Source organism: Bradysia coprophila (assembly GCF_014529535.1).
Source record: "Bradysia coprophila strain Holo2 chromosome X unlocalized genomic scaffold, BU_Bcop_v1 contig_128, whole genome shotgun sequence".
In the NCBI taxonomy this organism is placed as follows: domain Eukaryota; kingdom Metazoa; phylum Arthropoda; class Insecta; order Diptera; family Sciaridae; genus Bradysia; species Bradysia coprophila.
The window spans coordinates 3747457-3769870 of record NW_023503295.1 but is presented as its reverse complement, the minus strand read 5'-3'; the positions used below and the strand labels follow the sequence as shown (position 1 = coordinate 3769870).

At 35.9% G+C, this 22414-nt stretch overlaps 1 protein-coding gene across 6 annotated transcripts in view; it reads left to right on the top strand.

The window, feature by feature from the left end:
* Positions 1-22414, top strand: part of LOC119067754 (fasciclin-1) — a 236392-nt gene that overhangs the window by 189365 nt on the left and 24613 nt on the right. For 3 of the 6 annotated variants that reach the window (XM_037170885.1, XM_037170882.1, XM_037170887.1), the window contains exons 9-12: positions 6341-6349; positions 19887-19995; positions 20075-20117; positions 20415-20505. In XM_037170885.1, coding sequence (XP_037026780.1) covers positions 6341-6349; positions 19887-19995; positions 20075-20117; positions 20415-20505 — 252 coding nt within the window. The remainder of the gene's footprint in view (positions 1-6340; positions 6350-19886; positions 19996-20074; positions 20118-20414; positions 20506-22414) is intronic. The other 3 variants (XM_037170886.1, XM_037170884.1, XM_037170883.1) reach the window with 1 other exon arrangement.

Here is a 22414-nt window from a genome sequence, read left to right as displayed (position 1 = left end):
CGAACTTGACCTTACTTTTGTCGATACCAATCGGGGAAAAAAAGAATTTTTAAAAAAGGTTGTGATTTGCTCAAGCTAGAGGGGTCACAGACGGACGGACGGACGGACGGACATTTTTTTTATTGCGGATTCGTCATCTATGAACATAACCAAATGCTTTGCCCTTACTGTCTGCTTCCAATTCGACGTGTTACAAACGGCATATTGATCTTATAAGCCCCCAGTACTTCGTACGGGGCTAAAAATTTACAAAAGGTGAGAGTACGAAATTTCTTGGCAATCTGAGTACAGATGTGATATAGTACATTAGCGAGATTAAATTTTCGTAATGAACTTACTAGAAATTTTGGCATAACAAGAAAGCAGAATAGTTTTGTGGATGGTTAACGAGGGGACAAAATATAAGGAACTTTTACGGCTGCAAAGTGCTCGAGTTGGAATTTCCAATTTTCCTTGACGTGCTTCCAAACGAGAAAACGAATGTTTTTTTTTTCAAAGTTCGATTACAATCACTATCGTTATTCGAATTTTACTTTAGTTGATCATACATGGGTAATTATTCCATACACACCCTGATCAATGGAACTCTATTGTTATTTACATGACGTTTAAGAATTTAATATAATTCTTCTGAAATTCAGTTGAAGTAAAAAAAAACAAGCTAGCTCAACACTCGACTGATAATCGAGTGGTCCGAGTTTGATCACACCGTCAGACGCATAAACTAACTTTAATTTCCAAATTTCAGCCCAGTTTCGAGTTAGCAGATAAATCTTATAAAATATTTTTACAAAGAAATACATTGTAGACAACCGCAGCCTCAAATGCAATCCAATATCCAATTAATTCCATAATTTATTCAACATATGCTAAAAAATCCTAAATTTGTATCTGTACATGACACAAATTCCACCCATGGAGTGGCTTCTATTCTTAACAAAAATTACCCTTCTCTATTTATCCAGAACCATGGAAACTGGCCTGATTCAGCTCCATTTACACATAGCCGAACGAAAGAGACCCAATTCAAATGTTTTTTTTGTTGTTGTTGTTCTGTCAAGTTTGACATTATTGTGTAACAAAAGACAATTGTGAATTAGGTCTTTTTCGCGTTATGTGTACCTACAGTAATTATCCAAAGAAAATATGCCGGAAAATAGTGACAGTGTCGATATACTGCAATATTATTTTCGACAGCGCGGCAGTCTTGATCATAATAAATGTTCTCTCAATAAACAGTCCGAGATGGATTGTACGAGTTATGCGGGTGGATAAGTAAATGCAGTAAATGTTCGTCGACAAAACTGTATTTTCTCCGTAGCGAATGAGGAGTCAAAACATAGTTTTCTCGTTGGAAGGATGAAAAACATTTGCCATGTCTTGGGCATAAATTTCGGAATTTTTGAAATGTTGCATACGCATCTATTGGGGACGGTTCATTTTAGGTACTCGCGAAATTGCGTAAAATATACCGACCACCACAGATACGTAACTGACTATTTCCGTTCGGTTATGGACGGTAGATTTTAGGCATTTTTGCTTGTCGTCCTCACTTCTTTCGGATCAGTTGTGTTGTCACATCGTTGAGTTCTAAATTAGTTTTTTACATTTGTCAAAAAATGATAATAAAGAGTTCACTCATTGTTATGTTACAAATTAATATTGTTTGATGATAAAATGATTCATTGCACGTATATTACTACCAAGCATGCTCGGTACAAATATTTTTACAGAATTTTTATCAAACATTAAACAAAAATTTTGATAAAATTCTTTAGATATTGTAGATTTTGAAGAAATTAATAACATTTTTCGATATATTTATTAGATTCTCTAAACTAAATGAAAAACATTTTCCATCCAGAGTAGAGAAAACTGATAAAAACTGGTGTCGTCGCTTTGTTCACAAAACGCCCGACTTCCGCGCTTATCGTTTCTCTTTTTTTTTGTTCATCAAAAAAAATCCGTTTTGATTTTTGTAAATTTACATATTTTAGGATTTTAAATGATTTGAAAACGTAAATGTTTTTTTTAATTCAATTTGTTATTATTTGTATACATAACTCAAAATAAGTAGGAAGGCTTTCTCTGTTATTTTGTTTTGCTAAGTTCAACGCAATCTACATGCCCATGAGGATGTAGAATGCGGGTGAGGCTTATGAAAAATCTAACAACAACAGATAAAACAGCCCCCAAAAGACCTTCCTATTTACTTCGAGGCAAGTGTAATCATAAATCTAAATGTATGAAAATGCTCTTATATGCTACATGAATTTGTTTGTTTCAAAATGTAGATCTATCAGTTGTGTACGTGTGTTTTTGTTAAAATTGTGTGCTTTTACTTTTCTTAAAACAAAAACAAAAAAAATATTTTTATGTCTATAATCCCGTTTATCCAACAATTCCAACCCTCTATTATATACAGGTGTATAGAAACGTGTAAATGTATCATTTTTGTATTACAGATGATTTGAAAGATTATCCAAGATAATATAAATCAAGATTAACTGCGCTATGAGCTTAAATAGCGGTTTCCCTTCATATTTTTTCAAAAAAAAAATTATTAAAAATAAACCATTTTTTGTGTTTTACGTCGACTGATAGATGCGGTAGTCTGCGACAAGCATTACAATTTCGCAAAAACAATTTTTTTTTTAAAATTAAATTTTTTTTAGAAACAATCGAGAAGATGTTGTATTGAATAGAAAGTCGATTGGTGTATCTGTGTAAAACTTATGGAGTGTAAAAACGAAATCATAGAAGAAACCCTCTATATTGCTAGAAGTGTAGTATTTTTGGTGCTAGAATCTGATTTCCAGATTCAATCTCAGGTTTCTATACATACATATTAGAACGCACAATTTTAAAACAGATGTAAACCTCTGCTAAATAACAACTTCGAGTTTATCGAACTGGGTTTACTCTTAATTCAAAATATTCCTAAGTCCACAGAGGCTGGGAAAGTTGTGGACAAGATATTTTGTTGTTGCAGAAATGATAGGAGTGCTGAATGCTGTATTCACTCATCCTTCTTTCCAACTAAAAAAAAACGGAGAATGATTTGAGAAGTTTAATTTTTTAATTTGGCAGAGATAGACATCACACTGTTTTGGCGTGGTTCGTCAGGGTGTATTATTGGGAATTTCAAATCAATTTTTTTTTAATTCTTAAATTTTAAGAAATTTCAAGAAATAATTTTCAATATTTTTGATTCTTCAAGAGTCTTTAAATTTCTGAAAATTACAGGCAGTGATATTTCGGCAACAAAATGCTTCAGCTGATTTTCAGCTGATTCACACATACAATCAAAAGTTTTGATTCAAAACCGTTTATTTTAATTTATTTATTAAATCGACAGCTCAAAATCCTACTGATAACATTGTAATACTCGATAAACAAAGTTCAAAATGAATTCACAAATGTCGACAAGCATCCTTGCCAGTTGTCAATGGAAAGTTGACTTTGTAACCAGCATTGGTCGCGATAATTTGAGCTTAAATAAAAACATAGCTAACGCTGACCCGTACGAAACACCTATTCGTATCAAAAGCCTTTACTGTGAAACTCTTCATTTCTTTTACTTCATTCTCTACTGAAAAGCTATTCGCCCTTTAAAATCACTTACATTATCTTTCTTTGCCTTGTTAGCATATACAAATAAATTGCCGGAGGCAATATAGACAGCCCTGTACGAAGTCAACTTTCATAAATTCCTATTTAAACAGCTATATACCGATATATTTACCTATATTTTCCTATAAATAAACATTTCACAGATGAATATGCTATTATATAGCTCTATATGCCTGTATATAGCTCAATATAGGTGAATATAGGTGAATATAGATATATATAGATGTCCATATATGGAATGCCTGAAACACCCCACACTTAACAAATTATTTCCATGTTAACAGAAACACTCTAAGTACCCTTTTTCCCAATATATATCACTTTTATTAAAATCCAATATGGCCACCGGCAGCCATTTTGTTAGGAGACCGGAAATTTTACCGACGCTTTACATTCGTTAATACCTTTCAAACAAAAAAAAATTCATGAAATTCGGTCAAAATTTACTCGAGATATTGACAAAATACTCCACGTTCACTGTACGGCCGAGTAGCCAGATAAGAGCTCACTCCAAGAGACCTAGCTCACGCTCCGGAGAACATAATTTTTTTCCCTGATTGGTACGGTCAATACCTATCTAATAAAGCTAAAACAGACGAAATATGTTGAAATGTGGCCGACCTACAAGCAAAAACTGCTTGCCGCCCTGTTCCTGTTTCACACCAAGGGGTCTAACTCACGAGTCGGTCATCCGATTTCCATAAACTTTTTTTTTTGTCGATCGGTATTGTAAATACCTTTTATTTGACGTATGTGTAACAAGTGTAACGTTTGAATGTCCGGAGATATCTTCGAAAAACCGTAAAGCACTTATTGGGCCACAGCTCGGGAAGGGTCGATCCAAAATCACTCATCTTCGAACTTAGCCTGTCTTTTGACATTACCAAACGGGAAAAAAAAGAATTTTCAAAATCGGATGCGTTTTACTCAAGTTATCGTGCAGACGGACAGACGGACAGATGGACTTTTTTTTTCACTGATTTGGCATCTCTAGACAACCACAATAGGTTTCCCCTTACTCAGGGAGTCCAATTCGACGTGTTACGGACGTATGCGTAAACGCATAAGACCCCAGTACTTCGTACGGGTCTAAAAATGATTAAAAAGTTTACATAAATTGGTAATCGGTTGAATACGATTGAAGCCGCTACACGCGCGGGCGTTGTAGTGGCAAAACCGTATAAAAACGTATAAACAGTTTGGATTGTTAGTGTGGAACAGATGAAAAACAGCTGAAGCAAATTCATGCTGAAATTTTAAAAACTTTTTGAGAACTGAGATTCTCAATTGCTTCACACCTTTTTTTAATGATATCAGACTCAGTTTACCTACCCAAATGTCCCATAAATGTCACGTCAAGCTTGTGGGTATAATGGTCGTACGAATAAGTGGTAATAGTAGATTAGTTATATGTGAGGGAAACGTTAAGACACAAGGCTTGCCGAGATACACCCTCATGTGTATGTCTCCATAGGAAAGTAGGGGAATGAATTGTCATGCTAGTTGACACGATAAAGGTGCATATTAAGCAAGTGTCTGAGCAATTGTAAGTAAATGTGGCATCTGTACTATCGGTGTCGTATTTTTGATTTCTTGTTAAACAATTCAACGATACAGAGGGTAAATTATTTCGGTGTGCACCTGGAGCAACAGCTGGCTTTGTATCAGTTGCTGGTTAACACTGTAAATTTTGTTGAATTTTTGTTCATCTACCAGCAAACATTTTTTTATAGAGATAGTCTGACAACCAATGAAAGTAAATAGATAGGTATGGCCAAACGTTCAAATTTGTTCTAGCCGGAGCACATACGGATTTGCATGGCGCCACCTCAAACGAACTCATTTCTAGTGGAAATTTCCACTAGAAATGAGTTCGTTTGAGGTGGCGCCATGCAAATCCGTATGTGCTCCGACTTGTATGGACTGGCCATACCTACTTATCTACTTTCATTGCTGACAACAAGGTTTGTTTAAAGTGATTTTTGTTTTGTTTTGTTGGATTGTCGTACAAACCTGGCTGTCAAAAATATCTTTAATTTTTTTTTAATGTAACGGTGAGACCCAGCTGTTGCTAAATGTGCACAATTTAATTATTTACACCATGTACATTTTCGATGGATGTTGCTGAAAAATATTTTACTTATCGTAGTGTCACACGACGACGTACGTTAAGAATTAAATTCTCGGTCGATTTTCCAAAAATGCTCTATTACGTGACTATACGTTCCATTCGGACGAAATAGCAAAAATATTGAATTACATTTTGAAACAAACGTATTTATTGTAGTGAAATTGAAGTAAAATGCAAGTACAACACGTTATTGCATCATTTTTAACTCTTTAAATTTGAACAAAAAAAGAAATCACTTTTTTTTTTTGAAATAAAAAAGTTGTCTCATTCATAAATTCCATAACGAGATTGTCATGAAATATTTTGTAGCCAATATTTTTCAATTAATGAAACAAAATGAAATTAAAATAAAACTAAAAATTATTTTCCTTCTCTCATTTTTCCTCGTCCATGTGATGACAAAATAAAATCAACAATTAAAAAAAAATGTGCGATTATGATTCGCCTTGTATGTGACAATTAAACACGTGATTGGACTCAATATCTAAACGCTACATGTAATTCTACATGTAATTTCTAAATGATGCACACGGATGGGATATTCCTTCTAAACCCAAATAAACACGATTCAAATAGATTGTAAATGTAAGTATATCATTTAACATCTAAAAAAATACAAAGTTTTACAGTGACCACAAATTAAATTTCATCTTTTCATTCCGCATGCGATGTCAATGCTGTCCTACATTGCAATCTTTGTCCTAAACTGGATATTAGGGTGTAAAGTGATTTTTTTTTCTCTACGAAGCGATCCCATTAAATCGTTCAGCATAATATCCCTGAGTACGAACTAGCAAAAAAATATTGAAAAGTGTTGTCCGCATTGATCTACTTAGTGATTTATGGCAAGTGATTCTTTTGAAAAACAGGCTACCTAAATCGGACCAATTTTTTAATGGAATCAGTATTATGTGACCGAGATCACTGGATAGCTGAGGTCACGTTGTAACAGGCAAACATGCGTTAACACTTACTTTTTTGGATTGGCTGGCAACACTGCAAACGTCAACAAGTGTTTTGTTTCTGTGTCTGAAAATAATTATACTTTTTGTAGTCAGAACTGACCAGAAAAACGTTTCTGTTGACTAAATCTTGGCTATGAAGTGCCATGGTCGCCGGTAAAGTTGGAGTTCTCGCATAATCATCCAATAAACCAACGTTTTCGTGCGGCTAATGATACGGTGCTCGTCATAACCTCACAATGTGTACGCGTACCGTCGAAAAAATAGTGACAGCTGGAACCAACAGAAATTCACGACGAATATTTCGAGAACATACTTCGGTGAATTTTTGGACGCTGTGAGCGGAATTTCTTTGCGAGGAGACATTAGGAAGGCTTGGCGAGATTGGTACTCTTCTCGGTGGTGTGTCACTGCCAGGACTCTTAGTTGCTTTGCCTCACTCGCCAGCTTTAGCTCTCCGGCTGGTTCATGGTCTAAAAGTTTACTCACTGATGTGGCTGGGTCCTATTTTGCTTCTATATGAGTAAAATGATCCGGACTATTCATAGAGCTTAGGCTTTCGGGCTATAGAGTGGACAAGGTCGACGGATGGATTGGTGGTGTTATGTCGCTGAGAGATGCTAGTTTTTCCCGGCTTTTATTTTGATTCCTCGCAAAGACAACGTACACTCGATGAGGGTACATCTCTCTGTATCAATATTCGAGGAATGTATTCCATGTCGTGCAAAACTCTTTGCAAAGGGACGATATGGTCGCCGTGTCGGGTCGTTGTGCTATTCAGTGATGTGCCATCGTCTGGACACGCTGTCATTTCGCTTTTTGCACCGAAGGTCCTCATCTCAAAGGTGGCTCGTCCGTCAGTCTAATTTAGATGTTAGGGCTTTTGGGCTAAATAGTGGTAAAGTTTGACGGTTGACTTTTTGGTGGCGCGCTGCTGAGTGACGCTTCTGTCTGGCTCGGCTTTTATATTGGCCCACTGCAGAGAAAGTTTACGTTCGAACGGGCCAGTCTTATAAAATATGAGACTGGACCAGGTCAATATCGAGCGGAATGTAAATCACAGGCTTTATCAATCCCAATGACAAGGACTGTGATTCGGGCGACAATGTTGCCTTACTCGCTGTCATTAGTGTAAGGTCTAAGGGGTGAGACACAGTTGTCCTCCTAGTGGCTTTCTAGAATTTACAGTCTAATGAAACGAGGCTGAAAAGGGCTTCAAGATTTTCATGATGACAGGGTAGCACAAAGGATCCCATGATCTGTGTGCATTGATCAGAAATGATCACCCTAACTGATTAAATCTTAAAATCTACTTATTCCAAAATAGTTGAACTTTGGAGGGTGCTGTAGCTCTGCTAAACGTCTGTACTCTGTCACAGCTTCCTAACGATAGCCGAATTTCAACCGCAACACTATGATTCTGTCAACCAGGTTTTTCCACAATAATAACATCTGATTGAATCAGTTCATTGGTTTGCGGTTGTGTCTACGAGTGACATCTGACGTTCTCCCGTTTCACTAAGTGTCTCTGTCTAGTGAATCGTTTGTACTGTAATATAGTGCGTGAAACTGTTCAGCCCGACAACACATAAAAAAACTTACAAATCGGTTTTAACAAGAGAATTCTTGTGTTCAAACCGGTTGGCAGTGTGTTGTCTTTAAAACAAAAACCAAAAAAAAAAATTCAAAAAGTAACATCACAGACCGACTTCAAGTCGAAAAAGCCTGTGGTAGGTCAAAATAGGTCAAAAATCTCAAAGTAGATCAACGTAACAAGACACCGAAGCACGAGCTATTTGTCCGTAATTCAGTAATGTGCGATCCCTAACAAACATTTGTAACAAACATTTGTAACAAACACTTCTCTGCTGATTCTGACCAGGGTATTATTTTGAACGTTTGGAGGGTCTGATTGTTGGGCTAAATAAATTTTCATTTTACTACATCCTATTTGGAAGGCATGAAGAGATGAAACTTTGTATGGGTCGTGGTATGTCATCGTGTTGACATTTACTAAAATTTATAAATTACGATTTTTTTCACTAACATGATCTTAATACAACGTTGAGACTAGGCTGCATAATATAATATAAAGTTTTGAAACTTGAAAGTCCTGCCCTCCTGTTTTTTTATTTAATCAGTCAATCTGACCATAACCTTCAGATGGCGTTGTTTCTATGAATCATCTCCAACGCATTACAATAACAAAAACCACGCAATCTGTATTCTCGATTCTTCTTACGAGGTCTAAGAAGCACGAATGTTTTCTAGCCACTTAAATTTTGATGAAAAAAGTAAAAGTTCTTAACAGCTTCAATAAAAAAACGAATCGCAACTTACTCAAGGAAGTTTGTCGTTTACGACCTTATATCACGGGATTTTTGTTACTGAATCGTGTTTATAGATCACTAAAATGACCGCTGGCGTGACGATCGACGGTTCGGTTTTGTGTGCAAACTAATGACAACCAATTTTGCTTCTAAGGGAATTCCCCGTATTTAGTTCATTTACATTCATTTCAAAGAATTGGACGCACTCACTTATTCATTACTATGTGAAATTGTGAAGTTGGTTTCAATTAGTTTGCACACTTTTCCCCACCATTCCTCACGTTTCCGTCATCAGTTTCACCAAACGAAGAGATCTATATGAGCAATTGAGTTTAAGAAATGCTTAGCTGACAAAACCTCACAATTTCTAACCTGTTGATTTCCATAAAATAATTACGCAAACTTCTTAACGATGAATGTTATGGGAAAACCGAAATCATTTAATTACAACTCGTCAAAATATTTCTTTCTCATCATAATTCTATCCCTACAAAAAAGCATTCATAATATTCAAAACAATGGATTGAAAAGAAGACTCGTTTGTTGTCATTTCATACTTTTTGTGGGTACAAATTTATTGTATTTATCTGAAAAAATCGATTAAATTTTAAGCGGAATAAAGAATTTCCATTGAACGCAGAAGTAACCATTTCAGAGAAAAAAAAGGTTTCATTGAACGCAGAACTAACCATTTCGGTTATAAACACGCTTTTAATTTTCAAAACTTTTTTTTTTAAATTGCTACAACGCAACGGTCTAGATGAAATAGGTTACACTACCGTTTCGCAAATAATACCAAAAAGACACATACTGTTTAACAATGACAAACTTCACTTCATAATTCATTACGGTAAACTAAATGCTTTTTCGGTTTATGTGTTTCAATGAATTGACACCTCTCATTCGCCGTAGTAGGTAGAATTTATGATTTATAAACCGCTCCGATGTTCAGATGCACTTTTGCGTTTTCTTGCCATTTGCCACCACACCTCCATTCCACAAAATTCACATTGTGTATTGCATAATTTAGTAGCTCCTCTGTGCGCTGCAGCCAAATCACTTTCATTAATTAAATATTTTTGTGCAAATCAGCAAGAGTAAACTTTCACAAGAGTCATATCCGCATAACCGGTGAACAAACACGATTTATAATTTTCATTGCAAAATAAGGTCTTTTGTAGCGTATGTGGACCAAATGGGAAATATTCGCATTGAAAATCGAGAGAAAGTTTTTATTTGATTTCGCCCAAACGTTGTTAATATGAAAATGACCTAACTTACGCCACTATAGACTCAAATTCACCCAGTTCACTTCTAAGAGTTTGAAAGACAATTAAAAAAGTCCCACTAAGACACTGCATTTTACGTCCACTTTACGTCCACTTTACGTCCACTTTACGTGCTTGATTCATTTTAGTGAAATGAAAATGGCTTGCATAATCGTACATTATGGTACCGGTGAATATGGCCTGCATTAATATCTTACGCAAACACAAGTAATAACAATAACAAATATTTTGTGAAAGAGTTTAGCTACTGTCATGGAATATTATGCATACTTACTGGCCAAGGTGTCCTCGACTCACCAGTACCGGTTGCAGTGTCTGCACTTGCTTCGTGGGCAACCGACGTGGCCACTCTTAAAAATTCGATCGGGACATGCCTAGTGTACTGGTAGTGCTCGACCTCCTCTACCATCTCATACCACAGGCTAAACAAAATCATTTGTCTCTCAGGAAATATAAGTCAAAAACCAAAAGGTCACATTTTCGATGTTAGGCAATCTTGGCAGTGACACCTTTTGGACCATCGGTTTCTTCGGTAGTTTTGTAGAGTTTTCAAAGCTCTACATTCCGCTAGAACATTGTTTTCAAAAATACTATCAACTTTCCGAATTATGACCTTCGGAAACTAAAAGTCGCCCGGGGGGACTTCTTCCATGGCTCCATTGGATCCATCAACCACATGCCCGGACACAGTTTTCGATGATATACGTTTTCCGCACACAGGCTATCGCGGTCCTTAAAATTTGCAAAATTCGATACGCCCTAATCATGGTTGGCATATTCACTGTTATCATAATGTACTATTATTGCGTGAGAGAAAACATGTAAACCAAACGATCAAACGATCGACTTATCGACATAATAATGTAGGACCTGTCAACTCTCGGTAAATAATAATGAAGCACGCATGAAGCACTTTATGACAGAATTAATGTTCGGTATAATACCCTGAAAAACAGCATTTAATGTTGATATGTTCACGCGTATGCAATAAATTCTTATTCTTAACTCGTGCCTAAAAGGGATGATTAGGCCAAACATTGTAATGTCAACCTAGGCTTGGCCTCTCGCTGAAAAAAAAAAAACTTCCCATTCATACACACAATCATGACTTAGAATTATGTTAATATTTCTTAGATCGTCATACCCGTTCTGGTACACTCACCTTTGCACTTACACTTGTTCTGACATCATAATTGGTTTGCGTGATGCTTTTACTTTTAGTCTTATTAACAGTCACCACTTCGATATTTTCAAGTAAATGTCGTGTCGCAATTAAGGCTGCTAACACCATTAACTTATTCTAAAAAATCGTTGAAAAGAATCGGCATAGTTTGAGTTAAACCAGACTCGGGGGTTGCATTATTTAATCCAGTTTCGCAGAAGTTTTTTTGTTGTTAATAAACTGTTGATAATGTTGGTTGAAAGCATCAACTAGAAGTGCGGCACAGCATTGCATTTATCAATCTGAATCAACGACTTTATCCTTTTTTTTCCATTTTCATGTCGATCATTAACGTTTTCAGTTTACAGCATAAATCATTTTGATTTCAGAAAAAAAAGCGTTCTTAGAATCAATTTTCGGTTTGTTGAACACATGCACCTATCCTCCACAAAAGAGTCCCATAATTACAATTTATAATTCATGCTTTCTCTCACTAACACTTTTCCTATACCGATCAATATAACTTGATGTTTATAATCCTGAATATATTTGTGTTTGATGTAAATGTTTTATTGGATCAATAAATGTTCATTTTATCATTAGGATTAGTTAAATAAATAAAAACTTATTGTACGCTTTGTAGCACAACTAATTTTAAGGTTTTTCTTTACAAATTGCCTTCTTATTTTCATTTCAATTTTTATCTGAAAATTTATTATTCCCGATGAAGATGAAGATGTTTGGAGATGTGAATATCTATCTAACAACAGAATGCATTACTTGCGAGTGTCTTGTAAATTTCACGTCCCACCCTGCAACAACGAATGAAATGTAATTGAGGAGACATCTTACAAGGATTTACGAAATGTTCCGTTCATCGCAGCACATTTAGAAATTGTTTAATTTAAGAGGCATCGATGCTTTGCTGAAAAGCATACATTTGGGCGTTTTTTGAAACTGGATTTTAGTTTACCTTTGATGATATCTTTCCACCAGAATCATTTTTCAAAAATATAGGAAAGCAACAACGACCACGAGTGGGTTAGCTATCAACAGAAAATAGATTTGGTTGTAGCAGTTTGACCAGCTCTGAGCAGTGTATGACTATAACAAAACTAATTTTAATTTAAAGCTAACACATTCGTCGTCGTTATTGCGGTCGTACATTTTTAAAACCGAATTCTTATGAGAACATATCAGCAAAAATTAATTACGAGACTGTAGGCTACAATTTAAGGCTCGGAACGGGTTCGGGTTGACCTGTTTTAGTTCAGGTTGACCTGAACCGGATTTATGACCCGAACCTGAAAAATTATTTCGGGTTCAACCCGAACTTGACCCGAACTTGACCCGAACTTGAATTTTCGATTTCGGGTTTAACCCGAACCCGACCTGAACCCGAAATTGTTCAACCCGAATTTGACCTGAACCTGAATTTTCAAATTCGAGTTCGACCCGAACCTGAACTGAACCCGAAATTTTAAATTTAATCAGGTCGGGTTCGGGTAACCCGACATTTTTGACTTTTTTTAGTGTAATAAACACTCAAAATTTCGGGTTACTCGAACCCGACCTGATTAAATTTAAAATTTCGGGTTCAGTTCAGGTTCGGGTCGAACTCGAAATTGAAAATTCAGGTTCAGGTCAAATTCGGGTTGAACAATTTCGGGTTCAGGTCGGGTTCGGGTTAAACCCGAAATCGAAAATTCAAGTTCGGGTCAAGTTCGGGTTGAACCCGAAATAATTTTTCAGGTTCGGGTTAAATCAAGTTAAGGCTCGGAACGGGTCGGGTTCGGTCAGACCGGAACCCGAACTTGATTTAACCCGAACCTGAAAAATTATTTCGGGTTCAACCCGAACTTGACCCGAACTTGAATTTTCGATTTCGGGTTTAACCCGAACCCGACCTGAACCCGAAACTGTTCAACCCGAATTTGACCTGAACCTGAATTTTCAATTTCGAGTTCGACCCGAACCTGAACTGAACCCGAAATTTTAAATTTAATCAGGTCGGGTTCGGGTAACCCGAAATTTTTGACTTTTTTTAGTGTAATAAACACTCAAAATTTCGGGTTACCCGAACCCGACCTGATTAAATTTAAAATTTCGGGTTCAGTTCAGGTTCGGGTCGAACTCGAATTTGAAAATTCAGGTTCAGGTCAAATTCGGGTTGAACAATTTCGGGTTCAGGTCGGGTTCGGGTTAAACCCGAAATCGAAAATTCAAGTTCGGGTCAAGTTCGAGTTGAACCCGAAATAATTTTTCAGGTTCGGGTCATAAATCCGGTTCAGGTCAACCTGAACTAAAACAGGTCAACCCGAACCCGTTCCGAGCCTTAAATCAAGTTCGGGTTCCGGTCTGACCGAACCCGACCCGTTCCGAGCATTACTACAATTTTAGCTAAGCATCGATGCCTCTTAAGATTGATTTATAAACATCTCCACTTCATTTCGATCTTGTCGCTAACCATCAAGTTGATAAGATTTGCTTAAAACATTCAACTAAATGTTCCATACTCATCCAACTCGTATAGCTTCAAGTACGGTAATATTATTTAAAATTTTGCTTCAATAACAAGGGAGCCGTTATACTTCGTCATTTGATACCTAATTTTGTACCTAATATTTACTGATGAACATCTTATACGATGCGTTAGATCGTGCGTGAAAGTGTATTTCTTGTTATACGTGCACTGAAAACTAGTTCATTCACGAATCCAAATTGAATTGCATCAAAGAAAAATTTAGTTTAAGCTTCTTAGAATTACACTTTTTTTTAAATCTTTTCATAATTTTTTTCCCCCTATTTATACCTTCCTCATCTTAAACACAGTTTAATAAAAATAAAAATAAAATGTGTACAAGGAGGATGAGAAGACCTGTGTGTGCATACAATTTTTTTCTTTGAATATTGCCGCGAAACTAGATCATAATAATAAGTAAAAAATATTTTCACATCAACGCCACTGCATAATGGAATCACTCTAATAAAATAAAGGAGAAAGCTTTTCCAAAAGCTCTCCAATTTCTGTGTCGTTTTTCTTCACGGCAACATCTCTCTTTTTTTTCTTTTTCAAATTATAAATTTTGTATTCATACACATTATGCACGGTGCTCCCTTATCAAATAACTATAAAGCGAACGGCATATCAACATCTATGTGAAAGGTAGCATAAAGTTATTTTTCGGTAAAAAAATTATTTTAAATGAAAAACTTGGAACATCAAGAGTTACACCGTATTCACCTGACGAAATTGTATAGCAAACACTATAAACCTACGTTCATTTTTAACTCATTTTCAAATTCAATTTCCTCGGAAAAGCGTTCATTAAAAATGCAATTTGTATGAGCAATAATTTTGAAAAAAAACTGAATGAAACAAATGTACATGATGGGTATGTACAATGCATTTTCCGTATTTTTTATTTTTCGAATTTTCTTTCTTATTTTTCTTCATATAAATCGAAGTGTGAAACAGAGTTTACGGACATTAAATTTGAATAAAAGGACCCATCCGATTAAGGTTGTCTGGATTTAGTCTTTTGATTCGTTCCAAATTAAGACGCGGAATAAATGGTTTAAAAAAAAGTGTATTTGTGTCGGTTCCAGATACTTTAACTTTAAATTACCTTAAACATTCAAGTGACTGAATTGTTTTCATTTCGATATTCGCCTCATTTTGAGCCCGTTCTTCGTTTGCACGAGTGCTGGAACTTTTCCGTTTTTTTTTACCATTTTCATTTACCGGGTACTATAAGAGTGATATCGCCAAATCTTCAGGTGATTTTTTTAACTTTGGGAACAAGCGGTCTCCGATTTTAATGAGTGATAACTCGTTGGATTCGTCTTTCAATTCTAGGAAACAAGTATCTTTCACTTTTTCTAAAAAAAATAGGTTTCTGTGAAAAGCGTTCCAAAGTGAAGGCATGTCAGAGGGTACCGAAAACAGTTTTTAGAATAATAACTCAAGAAAAAATGATTTTCAATTGTTTTAATGTTGTACGAATGTCGGCCTTGGAAAGACCTACAGGTAGAGTATACACACCGCTTGGTGCGAGTAGATCCACGAGAGTTACGACTAAAAATGTAGTGAATGTTCGGAGAGTCCGCCTTCTCTGCAGCTTCGATGTTCCACGAAACTGAGTTTTAGGTGTTGTAGCTGGCCTCACCCACTATCGAGGCACATTTAAATGAACCCAGTACTTTTGTGCTGCAAGCCCACAGATGTATTGGAAAAAAAGCTGGTGCCAAAATGCAGATTTTTTCCTTCTTTCTGAGGGCTCTACAACTGGAACAGCATCTGGAACGGTACTACGGCAGTCATTTTTTATCGTCTACTATTCTTTTACCTCATCAATAGAAACATATCGCGACATATCGAAGCGTTTTTCTATTGATAAGGTAAAAGAATAGTAGACAATAAAAAATGACTGCCGTAGTACCGTTCCAGATGCTGTTCCAGTTGTAGAGCCCTCAGAAAGAAGGAAAAAATCTGCATTTTGGCACCAGCTTTTTTTCCAATACATCTGTGGGCTTGCAGCACAAAAGTACTGGGTTCATTTATATGTGGAACGATAGTGGGTGAGGCCAGCTACAGCACCTAAACTCAGTTTCGTGGAATATCGAAGTTGCAGATAAGGTGGACTCTCCGAACATTCACTACATTTTTAGTCGTAACTCTCGTGGATCTACTCGCACTAAGCGGTGCGTATACTCTACCTGTAGGTCTTTCCAAGGCCGACATTCGTACAACATTACAACAATTTAAAATAATTTTTTCTGGAGTTATTGTCGAAAAACTGTTATCGGTACCCTCTGACAAGTCTTAACTTTTGAACGCTTTTCACAGAAAACAATTTATTTTTAGAAAAAGTGAAAGATACGTGTTTCCTAGAATTGAACGACGAATCCAACGAGCTATCACTCATTAAAATCGGAGACTGCTTGTTCCCCAATCACCTGAAGATTTGGCGATATCACTTACAAGAATTCCCTTCAGCAGTTCTGTGAAGTTACTTCAGACATTTTTTGCCATCTTTGGCAAATTGAGATGTTCGACCACACAGCGAGAAAAAATTCGAGAACATCGACTGAGTTTTGTTGGAGCAGGATCTATTGTTCCAAGTTTTTCATTTTGTCGCAGCAGTTTGTTGCAATATTTCCTCTAGTCGACAAATTGGGAAATTACTATTTATTTGAATTATGAAAGTTTATTTTCTGTAACCGAGTGTCACAATACGACATATTTTGTAATGCATTTTGTGTGTGGAAATGTAAGATTTTTCCACACTGCTTTTTCATTTCATTTTTCATTTTTGGTCAATTTACTTGAAAATTAAAAATATTCCTCGAGGTAAAAATACTTCTCTGGATTTGAACCCTAGAATCCCATAGAAAGTATCGTGGGCAGTATGTTTTGGAATGTTTTTTAGCACACGCCAAAAATTTTTCCTTTATTTCTATTAAGGAAAATTTGGGCCAGTGCTGAAAAATGCAACATTTCAAAAGTTGGTGCACAAGATACTATTCTTATATACTGACAGTTTTGGCAGTCAATTGCAGGCGTCTGAGAGTAGTAATTCCTTTGTACAAAACGTTATTCTCACAGGCATAATAGTATCCCTATAATATTTTGGTTATTCGCAGGCGCCTGCGAATAGTCACTTCGTAAACGAAAAACTGTCAGTGATTTTTCTTTGGCCGCAACATCGTTTTCGACATCTATTTTAAAGCGGAGCGCTAAAAAATGAAAATTGAACATTTCTGAAATGAAAACCACTCGGTCGCTTAGAGTTTAGCTGCATAAATTCGAAAGAATTCGAAAATATTCGATTCGTTCATTAAAAAATTAAAATACAATTTTATGGTCTACTGGCTCCAAACGCTAATATTTATTTGCTAAGTATTTTTAGTTCTTTTCAACTATCCCATTCATTTCTCTTACTGCTCATCACATAATTCTATTTTCTCATTGAGTGGGTGTTGATTTGCAAAGAAAAGTACATTAAAAAAAGAAACAATGAATAGCATTCGTTCAACAGCACCTTCACTATCACCCACCACATCTCACCGATGGGCGAAAAAATTTTCATTAAAATAAAACAAAAAAAAAAATTAATTGAAAAGCTGTTTGAAACAAACATACTTCCGATAAAACTAAAACATTTAGAACTAGAACAGCTTGATTAGATTACCTCGGAAAGCTTAAAAAAATACTAATCTTAGTCTATACCTCGCTTGCTGGATGCGTATGTATATCGTGTTGAATTAATATTTAAATAGTAGAGGTTCTACTTCATACAAAACACAATTGCATAGTGCATTTTTTGACAAAGGTCTGAAAATTGGACCCTCGGTAAATATGGTCATCCAGAGTCTAATGCGATATGGTGCCCAAAATTTTAGCCCCTCCCCTTCCCCTGGTATCGCTTTAAAGTTTTCGGTGCAGAGGTAGGTTTGACGAATTATTGTGAAGTTGCAATGACTCCTACCATAGCTATAAATAGGTCAAATGAAAAAGGAAAGTCTAAAGTTTTTTTTGGGAAGATACTGAGCCATTGGGAATGATGGAATTTCAGGAACCAGCCAACTACTATCATAATCATCCTTTTAGGCCAGTAGAGAGTCCAAAAAAGACTGAGTTTTCCCATAAAATCCCAGAGTTCTAGAATTGGGAAAATGCTGGACCAAGTTCAGTTATGGAATTTTAGGAACTAGTACACTACCATTTCAATAATCCTAAAAGTATAGAGGGAAATCCAAAAAATGCTAGGAAGTCCTTTAAAACTTCCAGTTCTAGAATTTGGAGCGGAAATAAGAGGCCAGGACTATACTGGTCTGTAATTCTTTTTTATTTAACTTGACAAATGTAGTTCTTTCGAAAAATCCTGGAAAAATCAAAAACCTGAGTCTCTTCCAACCCTGTTCCCGACTATATCCCAGCAGGATGATAAGCTAGGACGTCAGAGGTTATTGAGGAATCATGAAATTTTACGTATTTTATGCTGGAGAACTTTTAATAGTCCCAAATCCAGAACACATTCAAAATTTACATTGAAAAGTCGTAAAATTCCAGAGTACTGACTAGTGGAACCTCTGGATGAGGAAATATGGACATCATTTACAACAGAAACAACTTCCTACATCATAACAGCAAGTTTCCTAACAAAATAAAAAAAATTTGGTGAAAATCTTGAAAATTATTATTTTTTCATTCCTAACATTATATGGTGGGAATGCGGAAAATAGGTTCCAGATCCGCCACCGTTAAAGATAGGAAAGACTGCCATAACTTATTTCGGTAGAGAATTTCATGGCGAACAAATCGTCGGAACATCATTTCCTTGTAAAAATCATATTTCACGAGTTATCTCACTTTGAAACTCAACTTTTTTTCTGACATTTCGGAAAAGCTCGGAAAAGTCACATGAAAATGGAAAATTTGTAAAAGCAAAGTGTCCCAAAAAAAAACTTTAGACTTTCCTTTTTCATTTGAGCTATATATAGCTATGGTAGGAGTCATGGCGACTGCATAATAATTCATCAAACCTACCTCTGCACCGAAAACTTTAAAGCGATGGCAGGGGAAGGGGAGGGGCTAAAATTTTGGGCACCATATCGCATTAGACTCTGGATGACCATATTTACCGAGGGTCCAATTTTCAGACTTTTGTCAAAAAATGCACTATGCAATCGCTAAGAACCTTCACTACAAAAGAAAATCATCCACATACGTGTAACAGTGTAACACTTGAAAATTCCTCGTTGCGATCATTTTTGTTTCCTGATAAATTCGAGTTGTGGCATTTGATCGTCGTGGTTCGGCAGCTGATCTGATTGAGCAGTGAATAATTATCGTAATACTTTCCTCAATCATTTACAATTCGTTACCCAAAATAGAACCCAAATTGTTGAAATTGATCATTCCGTATTGGTCGATAATATAATCGCCGTTGCGGCTGATTATATTAGCTATGAATATTATACTTATAAGTAACTTTAATCCCGCGTCGGGTTTCCCGACACTATAAGAACTTTGAAACAATTCGCCAAAGTTTTTCTGAATCAAAACTTTCGCTTAATCACTTTTCTTTTCGATAGATTTCTTCGTCTATGACTTTTCCTCCAAAGATTGACTGCCGAATCACGAGCGGCGCGGCGCTCGGGAACTATGTCAAATTCATTTCCACAGATTTTTTTTGTTTTTACCTTTTTTTTGTGTTGCAATGAGAGGATATATCCACTAATAGACTATGACTGAAATGATTATCATTTAGATTTATTTTCATTTAGCATATTCAAATGAGATAAAATCAAATTAATGAAAACAATTTATAAATGCAAATTTTAATACTAAAAAAATAATACCAACAACAACAGGAAAAAGAAGACGGGCCACTGTTCAGATTCTACGAAACAATAATGGACTTTGGCGGTGAATTTATGCAGAAGGTCAATGGCATGAAAGACGTTACATTGTTTGCTCCAAGTAATAACATTTTTCGCATTAACTTTTTTCTTTCTCCTTTATCTCGTTTTGTGGATTACATAAAATGCATATTTTTCAGGTAATGAAGCCTGGAATGATCCAAACTTGAAGAATATTATCAGGTAAAAATGTTTTCTGTTTTTTGTTGTTGTGTACATTTGCTTCATCGTTTTCCGTATCATTTGGTGGGTATTTATATCCACCCGGAAAGTGTATTCGAAAATTGATGCGAAAGAACATGGAAATCAATTTAAACTTTTCTTGTTTTTCGAAATATACATTCGAACATGCCGTAACTGTTTCTCTCTGTGAGGGAACGCGTTCGAACACACACACACAAAAAAAGATACGAAAATATGGAAACACAAAAGCGAAATAATGTTTATAAATTAGCTTTCTGATGAAAACTTTCTCCGCAGGAACAAGGAAAAAATGAAGGAAATTCTGAATTTGCATATTGTTCGCGACCGACTTAACACGGAAAGAATGCGTCAAACAAATCCGAATGTGGTAAGTATTTTTGGTTCGTTAATCAGTAATTTCAATGCAAAATTAATTAGGTTTCTTAAATTGATTTTCCTAACTATTGTTAAAATATCGCGATTTTTTCTCGTATTTCCAATGTCATTTAGGAAAAACATTGTTCCTAACTTATGCTAAAGAGCTTTCTTACCGAATTCGATTGCAGGACTCTGCTCCGGATCGTGCTGGAGACTTCTCTTTCGCTAAAAAATCCTTTTAGCATTCGTTAGGAAATTATATAATACAACGGTCCTTAATGCAACAGTAGAATTAGAAAGGAATAACGCTTAATGGAAGGAGTCATACATCAATTTTCTATCCGAGAGTACTTTCGTCGAAAACTTGACCAGCTTCTTTAAAAGTCTATTTAATCCTTCAGGGACATTCAAGTTTGAAGTGTCAATAGATTAACATTGGCTCACCTAGTGTGTGTCTATTACGTAGGTGAAAGCACGGGGATTCGGGAGCCTTTGCAATTTAGTTTTTTCATGTTGCTGATATTGCAGTGTCAAATACTGTTCAAGATTACATACATTTTGGCGTTTTACTGGATTTTAGTTGACTTTCGGTGACATCTTTCCACTAGAATCCTTTTTCAAAAATGTAGGACCGCAATAACAACAATGATTGTGTAACCTACAAAAAATAGATTTGGTTGTAGCAGTTTGACCAGCTCTGAGAAAACTGAGCAGTTTATGAAAATTTCGTTAAACTGCTCAGTTTTCTCAGAGCTGGTCAAACGACTGTAGCCAAAACTAATTTTTTATTTAAAGCTAATGGCTAGGGGTGGTCGATTTTGTGGGATCGGAAATGGACCCCTCTAGAAAAAATTCTAGTGGCCCATAGGTACCAAAAAGCCACATACAAACTTTTTCCTTCATCATCTCCGGGTTGCGAAAAATCAAAATTTGAAAATTTTCGAGTAGCCGATTTTTTCCCATTCTAAAAACCACCACGACCAGGTTTTACTTTTTTTTCAACCTTAAAACATCATTTTATCTTTCTATGAGGTCCACTCTAACATATAAAAAAGAAAACGAACCATCAGAACAGTCGGAGCGTTTGCTGCGACTGAGCCCCGTACAAACCCGTATATCTATTGCGTACGTGACCCTAGTGCGTCTGTCACCCTACTTTGACCGTAAGCCTATTGCGCCGGCTAATGTAGTTAAAGTAAAATTATTATGAAGCCCCGTACGACGTTCCTTTCAAATGAAACAAAAATTTCAAATCGCCCTAAAATTTTATTTTTTTGAAGGGCCTAGTATCGGCCTCAGTCCGAGGACCCAAATTTAAAATTTTTTTCAACTACATTCTATTCGGCCTTTGATTACCTCCCAAATGAAACAAAAATTACGAAAAACGGATGAAATTTGCTCGAGTTATATGTAAAATACACATAGGGCCCTAGTAGTGGCCTTAGTCCAAGGACCCAAATTTAATTTTTTTCAACAACATTCTATTCGGCCTTTGATTACCTTCCAAATGAAACAAAAATTACGAAAAAAGGATGAAATTTGCTCGAGTTATATGTAAAATACACATAGGGCCCTAGTATCGGCCTCAGTCCGAGGACCCAAATTTAAAATTTTTTTCAACTACATTCTATTCGGCCTTTGATTACCTCCAAAATGAAACAAAAATTACGAAAAACGGATGAAATTTGCTCGAGTTATATGTAAAATACACATAGGGCCCTAGTAGTGGCCTTAGTCCAAGGACCCAAATTTAATTTTTTTTCAACAACATTCTATTCGACCTTTGATTACCTTCCAAATGAAACAAAAATTACGAAAAACGGATGAAATTTACTCGAGTTATATGTGAAATACACATAGGGCCCTAGTAGTGGCCTTAGTCCAAGGACCCAAATTTAATTTTTTTTCAACAACATTCT